The sequence below is a fragment of the Echinops telfairi genome, unplaced genomic scaffold (genome assembly GCF_000313985.2).
Source record: "Echinops telfairi isolate 266 unplaced genomic scaffold, ASM31398v2 ScPeMD7_7473;HRSCAF=8511, whole genome shotgun sequence".
In the NCBI taxonomy this organism is placed as follows: domain Eukaryota; kingdom Metazoa; phylum Chordata; class Mammalia; order Afrosoricida; family Tenrecidae; genus Echinops; species Echinops telfairi.
In genome coordinates this window covers 1,126,630-1,136,633 of record NW_022111377.1, presented here as the reverse complement: position 1 = coordinate 1,136,633, position 10,004 = coordinate 1,126,630, and the positions used below count along the sequence as shown (strand labels likewise).

The following is a 10,004-nucleotide window of genomic DNA, read 5'->3' as shown; positions in this document are numbered from 1 at the left end:
GTTTTGAGAAACGATGTACAAATGCGCTTTACACAATTGATGTGTGTATGGATTGGGATAACAGTTGTATGAGCCCCTAATAAAATGTTAAAAAAAAAGAGCTCTCGACACACAGACTCCAGGACAGATAAACCCCTCAAGAACAGGAATGGGAGTAGCGATGCCATGAGGGCAGGAGGAGGTGGGGGGAAAAGGGGGAGAAAGGGGGAACCAATTGCAATGATCAATATAAAACCCCCTCCCCACCAGGGGGATGAACAACAGAAACGTGGGTGAAGGGAGACAGCGGACAGTGTAAGATATGAAAATAACAATTTATAATTTATCAAGGGTTTACGGGTGTGGGAGGGAGGGAAAAGCGAAGAGTTGATACCAAGGGCTCACGAACAAAGAAAATGCTTTGAAAGTGATGATGGCAACGTATGCACAAATGTGACTGATTAAAATGATGTATGGGTTGATATAAGAGCTGTAAGAGCCCTCATAAAATGATTTTTTTTAAAAAAGAGCAACGAAACCTAACTCAAGGAAGAGAATGACACCATTTGTGCTTTTTGTGTTATCTTTTCCCCCGTTATGTGTTAGCATAGTTGTTGAACTCTATTGTTTTTGGTCTTTTTGTGTAGGTAGCTCTGCCCAGGGTGAGTGATTGCTTCACCCCTTTTTTCCCCCGACTGGGAGCCCTGGTTGGCATAGTGCGTTGCATGTTAACTTGCTTCACTTTAAGGTCAGCAGTTTGAAACCACCAGTCACTGCTGGAGAAAGATGAAGCTTTCTACACTGTAAGGAGTTAGTTTTAGAAACCCACAGGGGCATTTCTACCCAGCGCTATAGGGTCGCCATGGCTTGGAATTGGCTCGATGGCAGTGAGAAAGAGTGCTTTTCCACCGAATCTCAAACAAGTTAATTTTCCCCTCCCAGGCAGAGTAAGTGTGTGATGTTGCCTGTTTTGTCCACTTTCTTTGGGGAGTAGGGAAGGAAGTTCTTCAGTGATAAGTGGCTTCTCCTCTTTCTTCTCAGACTTTTGTTATATGTTTATGTGAGAGTTCTCAGTGCCTGATTACCAAAAAAACTCCAACCTCACAACCTTCAAATCAGTTCCAACTCAGTATGACCCTGTGGACCAGAGTAGAACTGTCCCTGTGGATTTCTGAGACTGAAAATCTTTTTTGTTTTTTCAAATCTTTTTATAGGGAGCTCGTACAGATATTGTAACAATCCATAATTCAGGTAGGTCAAGCATAATTGTAGAGTTGCTACCACAGTCAGGTTCTAAACATTTTCTTTCTTCTGGAACTCCTTGATATCAGCTCCCCTTTATCCACCCCCTCCCCCACCCCAGTCCTCAGGAGCCCTTATTGCTATCAATCTATCTATCAATCTATCTATCTATCTATCTATCTATCTATCTATCTATCTATCTATCTATCTATCTATCTATCCATCCATCCATCCATCCATCCATCCATCTGCCATATCCTACCCCATCCAATAAATCCATTCACCTGAAATTCTGTTATTTGCTCCCCTTGTGTGGGGTTATACAGTTATCCTTGCTATCACTTCCTCCCCCTCCCCCCCAACTTCCTGTACCCTCAGGGAATCATTACTCCTGTTACTGTTTCTGAAAGGTTATCTATCTAGGCTTCCATGCATCCAGTGATCTTAATTATACAAATGAGCCTACGAAGGTCTAGCAAGATTAATGAGGTAAAACAAAAGCCATAATAGTAAGGGGAGGAAATAGTAAAGAACTAGAGGATAGTTACGTGTTTCATCAGTGCTGTACTGCACCCTGTATTTATCATCCCTTCCATTTGGCCCTTCTGAGAGGGGCTGTCCAATTATCTTACAGGTGGGTTTGGGGTCTCCCCTTTGTCTGTGCTCCTTCACATCTGTTTGATTGCTGGCTTTTGAATTTTTGATACCCATTCCTGTCGGCACCTCGTGAACGAACAGGCTGGTGTGCTTCTTCCATGTAGCCTTTGTTGCTTCCCTGCTAGATGGCTGCTTGATTTACTATAAGCCTTTAAGACCCCAGAAACTATATCTTTTAATAGTGAGGCACCATCAGTTTTCTTTACCACCTTTGCTTATGCACCAATTTTGTCTTCAGCAATCATGTCAGGAAGGTGGGTATCATACTGTGCCACTTTATCAGAACAAGTCATTCTTGTACTTAGGTAAGATTTAAGTAGAGGTCAGAAATCCATCTGCCTCCTTCTTGTCTTTACATATATATATATGCTTATACTTAAGTATTGAGGTAGTTAGTTTATTGTGCCAACCTGGCCAATAAACACATGTGGGGCTAATTGAAGGGTAGAGGGATAAATGGCTCAGTGAGCCTCGCCTTTCTAGTTCTCGGGTCTCTTGCTTTGTGATGGTCGGACCAGGGTACAGCTGCCTCAGCAAGTTTCCTGCTTTAGCTGGCAAGGCTCACTTCCTGCAAGACATCCCTGAGGAGAAGCCACATGGACCTACCCAAATGCAGCCCTGGGTGCTGGAGAAGCCATGTGGAGACCCCTGCCAGTGCTGAGATGCTTACACGTTCACTGACTTGGCTTTCCTCCTGCAGTCGGCATCTTTGCATCTGTTTTGTGAGATGGAGGAGGACTTTGTGGATTGGTGTTGGACATATGGGTTACTGGGTTAATGTTGGACTTGTGGGTTTGGGCAGCACTGGGTTGAGATGTTTTCTTGACGCGCACTTAACCATGATATAAAACTCTCTCTTATACATGAGTTTCTGTGGCTTTGTTTCTCTAAAGTACCCAAACTATTACAAGTATATCATTTTTATTTTCATCTTTTTCTTGCTTCTTTCCTCCTGCCCCACCATCATGCTAATCATCGCTGAATTATCAGTAAACCCTCTTGGATGCATTTCGATTGATCAAACACGACCAGGATGCTACACCCTCCTTCCGTCAATTTTAGAGCCCTCGCTATTCCCCTGTCTCTGTTGTTATTGGCTCAGCGCTCGGCTCCCCCTGCCTTGTCCCCTACCACGCTCGCCGGAACCATTAGTCCTGTCGCTATCTCTTTGGGATTGCTTATCCTGCTTGTCTTGTACAGATAAGCCACCAAAAAAAAGAGAGAGGAAGACCATACAAATAGTTCTGAGTCTAACTTGTATCCTGACCCAGAGTAGATGAATATCTCTCTGTTAAAATGCAAGCAGGCCCTGTTATAATCCATCGGCCCAGCCCCCTTTCTTTTAGGCTTCCATATCCCAGGTCTTGCTTGCCCAACAGCACATAGACCCGTTAGTGTCCATGTCCGAAAGGCTTGCATCCCTCAGTTACCCATTGCTTTTCCTGTGGACAGGGATGGAGTGTTATGATTTCTGGCATTCAGTGTGCCTCCTGGTGAGGCCCCACGTGCTGTCCCCACGATCACAAGTCTACGATAGGGATTCCTCAGGGACTTCGTAGCTTTGCTCCCATTGCTGGTCTGTTGCACGCTAATCTTGGTTTGCCCCCCTGTGAGCTGGTCAGTCCGGTTGCTCTCCCTGCACCCGTATCTTCAGGACTGTCCTCGGTAGTGCTGTTTTCTAGGGAGGAGACGTCATGTCTCCAGGTGAGGCCAGCCCTGCAGTAGTCTCTGTAAATATGGTGCTCTGAGCAGGAACATCGCCCTCAGGGATTGGCGCACCAGGATGAGGTCTTCTCACTCCCTCCCTTTCCTGTGGAGACAAACGGTGGTACCCTCCCTTGGGTGGATTAGTGCCTGGCCCCCCATTACTATCTCCCCCCCTCCCATCCCTCTGTGGGCCTTAAAGGTATATGGGAGTAGGGTGGGGGTGGGACTGAAAATCTTTATGGCAACAGATGATAGCCTCATCCTTATCACATGCAGTGGATGGTGGGTTTGAACTGCTGCTCTAGCAGTTAGCAGCCCAATGCCTAACCCACAGCGCTACTAAGGCCCCTTCACTGCTTAACTGGTGGGGGGCAGGCGGGGTTTGTTTCAATCCGGTTGGGTCACTAACCTCGAAGTACAGTGATTCCCTGGTTGTCAAAGAGCTCCAAGCCCCACCTTCCATTACTTGAACAGCAAAGTTCTGAAGAAAAATCTCCTTGGTGTTCATAATTCTGCTCGATAGTTGAACCGAAAATCCGGATCGGCCGGGAGTGAATCACCCGTCACACCTTGTCACGGACACAAAGGGGTGACAGTTCAGTCTAAGCGCTGCTCTCGTTCAGACAACACACAGTGCTTGTGTTAGTGCATCAAAACTTTCCTCTCTGCTTTTTTTGGTTTGTTTGCGCTGTGTTTGTGTAAAATATCATAACCATGGCTTTAAAGGAACCTAGTGTTACCGGCAGCAAAGCCAAGAGGAAAACTGAGAACCAGGATAGAGTTGAAGAAAGAAATTGTTGCGAAATTTGAATCAGGTCACCGCTTCTCTGAGTTGGTGGCTGACTAGGACATGGCTAAGTTGGCACTATCAGCATTTTTGAGAAAGAAAAAGAAGTGATTAAAGCAACTAATGTAGCGAAAGGTGTGAAATCGTTCACCCCAAAACAAAGAACCCAGACCATGGAAGAAGTTGAAAATCTGCTGTGTAGTAGAGAAAATCAGTCACAACTCCATGGCGATAGAGCATCCAAGACAGTGATCTGTGAGACACTTAAAAACCTCCATAGTGATTTAAAATTCTGGGAAAATGAATTCAGCGGTGTGCTTTTGGGGCCTCAGAACCAATGATTTGGTTTTCCATGATTTCTTATGATGCGAAAAATATATTCAGTTCTTGAACTTTTTGATTTGGGGACACGAATTTGGAATGAATGGATTGGACCATGAAGTCTCACTGTAGGGGGTTCAGACCCATCAGCCACCCCGAGAGAGAAAGCTGTCGCTTCTCTGCTCTCAGAAAGGTGTACAGGCTCAGAAACGCCGCAAGTTAGACATCAAATCAGTAGCAGGGGGTTGGGGCACGTTGATATTTCAGTCCAGGTTTGAGACCCTTCCCACTTCCAATTCAGTACAGCGGTGTGCGCTCCCATTTCAGTCAGCTCCTGTGTGCCTCACCCATTTCTCTGCAGCTGCTGCTTCTACACTTGACACCCACAGAGAGGAGAGATACGGATGTCTGAGCCGTTCCCCTTTGCTTCAGATGCAGCGCCTTCCCAGGGAGGCTGAGAATCTGTGGCAGTGAGGAGGCACAGCTTTGTGATGACTCATAAATCCCCAGTGGTCTGTTTCCTGTCCCCACCCCCAAGACAACCACTGTTGGACGTTTTCTTGGGCTACTTCATGATCCCCTCCTTCCAAACCATATGCCCCCCACCCCCACGTTTTTTTGTTAGCTTCATTACCAGGGGGCTTCAAAGAACACACGCAAAGATTGCCTTTTCTTAATTCTCTTTTCCAAGGAACTTTTGAAGTGCCCTCGTATGTGTCAGGGGAATGAAAAGTAATGTGACTGAAACTCGGCATGTTCCAAAAAGAATTGCTTTTAGAAAGATTAATACGAAGCTGATTCCATCAAGGTGGAGGTTAAAGGTGTTTCCCCAGTATCACACTACTCCTTGTCCCTGATCTCAACCACCGCTCCTCCCCATAGTCTATCCCTTCACCTTCCTGGGTTCTGAAATTCACCGAAACAACTCGCAGAACTCACAAACCCTCGGAGCGACTCACTTGGTTGTGGAGGCTAGCAAGGGCCAAATCTGAAATTCAGACCTCTCCAGGAGGGTTCTCTTTCACACCAAACCAGCGTGGCGGATTTGAAAGGTTGTGGAGCCCGGTGGAGCAGGTCAGGTGCTGGGCTGTTGGCTCAAGAGCCAGACACCAGACCTAGAGCGTGAGAATACATTTAGCCAAAGCTGCTCAGTGCAGCTGCAGAGAGCTGAGAGATGTTCAAAGGGGAGAGATGATCTCGCGTGCAAAGGAGCATGCTGGGACGCACGTCAGGGCGCTACCTGAGTCCTGGTACAGCAGTCTCTTAGGGTGGTCACTGGGGACGTAGCACTAGTAGCCTTCTGCACATAAGGGGAGAGACAGAGATGGTATCTTGCCCACCGTGGGGCTTGGATGGAGATGTGCTATTTGCCTTCACATGCCAAACGGTTAGCGAATATATTGATCACTTCTGTGCATTTTAGGGGGGCCAGGCCTTGTCTTCATCAGTTCCCTGGGCCCAGCCTCCTGTTAAGCAGGCAACTGGCAGTGTACCTCTTGAGGGCATAGCTTGAAACCACAAGTTCTTTTTTTTTTTTTTTAACACAAACCACCGGTATCGAGGCTAGGATTTACACTCCTCACATAATATCGAGGAATATGGCCATGTTAAGTAATTAAAGGCGTGGCACTTGTTAGCCAGGTCATGCCTTGCTGGGTTTTCAGTTTCTACTGCTTTCATGGAAATCCTCAGAGCTAACTCTCTTTTTGTCTATCTGATCAGTGTTCCTCTTAAACTATGGAGTGCCTTATTCTCCTAAGTGCTATACTGTGTTTTGTCAAGTTGAAGTCACTTATTATAGGTAATTCAGAGTACAAAGCTCTTTTTCAATGATCAGATTCATAGAAAATAGTTCTTGTTGCTGCCTATTATTCCTCGGAGTCCTGTAGCTGTGGACTTTATTAAGAGAAATAAACGGAGAGACTGATTTTCACAAACCCCAGTGATTGCAGGAAAGACAGACAGCCTACCAATTCAGGGAGGAGGCTGCCTTTGTCCTCGGTCCCATGGAGACAAAGGCTCTATCTCGGTTGGACATAATTAAGGAGATGAATTTGAACGATTAACTTCTTAGCCACTTACAGAATATTTTTTCTATGGACCATCCTGTAGTGTTCATGGGTCTTTCCATAAGAATGTCTCTCCTTCCCACCCTTTACTTGGGATGCATCTCTGCTGGGCGCACACGCAGGGTCTATACTTGTTGCCTTACCAAGCTGGCCACCCAGCTAGTCAATTCAGACATCTAAAGAGAGTCAAGTTGGTGAAATGACTGTGGACAATTCCTGGCAGGATCCTAGGGAAAGTTTTTGAAACGGGAGGAAATGTGTTTTTCTTTGCTTATGCACACCTTTGTTTTCAGTGAACTTATCAGGAAGGTGGGCACCCACTGATCTGATTTTTAGTTCTTTGATGTCTGATAACTGGTCCTTTCTGCACCTCGTGGTCCGACAGGCTGGTGTGCTTCTTCCATGTGGGCTTTGATGCTTCTCAGCTGGATGGCCACTTGTTTATCTTCAAGCCTTTAAGACCCCAGACGCTATATCTTTTGATAGCCGGGCACTATTAGCTCTCTTGGAAATGTGTTTTTCTTTGCGTCTGTTCCCCACCTGGTTAAGGAGGAGCATGGCCAACTGTTCATTGTGTCTTAAACTTGGCACATGTAATAGAAAGCGATCTGAAGTTAAGGATTTAATTTCCGCCCCCTGGATTAAAAAGTAATATATACTTATTTTGGTAAAGTCTGGATAGAATTTTAAAAAAAACATCAGTCATAAGTCTATGACTTTATCCAAGATTAAAACAAACAAACATACTCCTTAATTTGTGTAGTTGTATGTCAGGGAGGCCTGGTGGCGCATTGGGCTGGCCAGCAGTTGGAATCACCAGCAGTTCTGCCAGAGAAAAACGAACTTACCCCCATAACGCTGGACAGTCTCAGAAACCCGCAGGGCAAGTTTTGCCCTGTGCTGCAGGGCGGGACGAGTCAGAATTGACTAGTTGGCAGACAGTTTTTTGAGAGTTGTACGATCTTGATCTTTTACTCTATACAACTTTAAATCCTTCTTTTGACAGCGTTTCTCACCTGTAACACTATTGACATAGCTCTGTTTATTGGGGCCTGTCCTGTGTCTTAGGATTTATAGCAGCCTCCCTGGCCTCTAACGACTAGCTATCATTAGCAATCCCACATTACGTTGTGAAAAACAAAAATGTCTCCAAACTTTGCCAAATGTTCTCAGGAGGCAAAATTGGTCCTGGTTGAGAACCGCTATTTTATATTTAATGTTATAATGTAAGCACTTTTATTATTTCATTATAAAATAATACAATATTTTAAGTTTCATAAATATAACTTTTAGCAACGACATAACTTTTCATTGTGGATTGTTTTACAGTTTTACATTTAGGAGTATAACTTTTGTTACTTTTAATATGCATAGTTTTGTAAAATTATTCTGTGGTTAGAGAGATACAACATCCTATTATACATCCATGATCTTTTAAATCTAGTTTTCCACAAACTTTTTGAAGCCCTCTTGTATTGATAACCCATTTCGTAATCTAGTGATGGAATATGTACTAGTGAACTGTACTAAGTAATATAATTTGTTGTCTTCTTTTTATTAAAGAACTTTACCCCTAGTGATATCCTTGGTTTTGTTAATAGAGCATATGTTTTTCTCGCCTGAATATTCCAGACATTAAGGGATTACTGTGTAAATGAAATGAAAACTTCACATTCACGTTATACATGACTTTCTATTATATTATTTCTATTATATTATAGATACCACTCTTTGGAATCATGTCCTCAGATTCTGCAGATCCCTTCTACTGGATGAGAGTTATTCTTGCTTCCAACAGAGGTAGGCGTTTTATGGTTGTTTTTTGCCTCTGCACTAGTTCTAACATTGAATAGATCTAAAACTGTGGAGTAACATTTGCTATTCAGTGTCTATAGGGAGAGGGAGAATATTAGGAAAGAAACACAATGTCTAGGAAGAGAGACTGGCATGTAAATTATTTCCAAACAGTGTATAAGGGAGCTTAAAAAGTTTGTGGAAAAAAATTCATTATCTTCCAATTCTAGTATTCCCCAAACTTTTTGAAACCCCTTCATATTTACTGTAAGGATAGAAATTTGTACCCAACACCAACTGAAAGGAGAGGCAGAGCTAGATTAGCAGAAAACATGTGCAGATGAATGGAGACCTGCTTGCCTGTTAGCAACAGTGTGGCCATCTGGGACCACATGGAATAAGAACCCAGAGTGAGGAACAAAGCGAGCATAGCTATTAGCAGGGATCAAGTGCACAAAACCCCTGGAAACAAAAGACAAGGTGAGGAGGATACATCCAGGGGTGGGCCATCCTCGGATGAGGGAGTTCAGAGGGAACACTGGGTCATTAGATTGTTAATGGAGGCAGGGGATCCATCATTGCAGAGGAAGGAATCTAAGGGCAGCTGCAAGTTCCAGCCCCACTGTTGAGTGCAAGGAGGAAGGGAGTAGCACCCTTACCTACTTGTCTCCCTCTCCTTCCACGTGGCAGGCGAGCAGTCTGGTGTTCCTTTGTGATCACCCTCCCCGTCAGCGCCACTCAAACCTGCGAATTAGTAGTGTGCACACATCCATCGGCCACAGTGTTCCACAATTTAGGGGACACAGGAAAAGCAGTAGTCAGAGGTCAATTCATAGTAATAAATGAGCACATCAAAAAAGAAGAAAAAGTGGAAATACCTCAGCCCCGGTAATGTGAACACATAGAAAAAGAGCAGCAAAAGCAGCCCTCAGTCCGTAGATGAGACTGATTATCAGCTCCCCATTTTCCCCACCCTCTTCTGCCGTACCCCTAAGACCTGTGTATGTGTTACTGTCTCCCTGGATGTATCTATCCAGGATTTCAGTCTTTCATTCTCCTGTGCACGGGGTCACTGTGAGTCAGGACCAACTCCATGGCACCTCACAGCGCAGGAAACAACAGCAGATTTCATATAAAGAAAATCATATGAAAAAAAACCCAAACCAAAACAAGGTCCAACAAAACAAAACCAAAAAACCTTAATCGAAAAGAAAGCAGAAAGTAATAAAGACTAGAACAAATAAAAACTGGGTCAAAAGGGAAACTAAATGCTAAGATGTTAACATTTTCCCTATGACTGCATTAATTCACTTTCTGATGCACTTTCTTTGATGACAAAGCTGTTTGCATCACCAAGCCCACCTGGAAGAAGCACACCAGCCTGTGTGATCATGAGGTGCTAATGGGATCAGGTCTTAGGCATCAAAGGCCCAAAACAAAACAAACAA

General features: G+C 44.4%; 1 protein-coding gene across 2 annotated transcripts in view; it reads left to right on the top strand.

The window, feature by feature from the left end:
* Window positions 1-10,004, top strand: part of SEC61A2 (SEC61 translocon subunit alpha 2) — a 41,200-nt gene that overhangs the window by 12,367 nt on the left and 18,829 nt on the right. For both annotated transcript variants that reach the window (XM_004712634.2, XM_030889062.2), the window contains one exon: window positions 8,484-8,562. In XM_004712634.2, coding sequence (XP_004712691.1) covers window positions 8,484-8,562 — 79 coding nt within the window. The remainder of the gene's footprint in view (window positions 1-8,483; window positions 8,563-10,004) is intronic.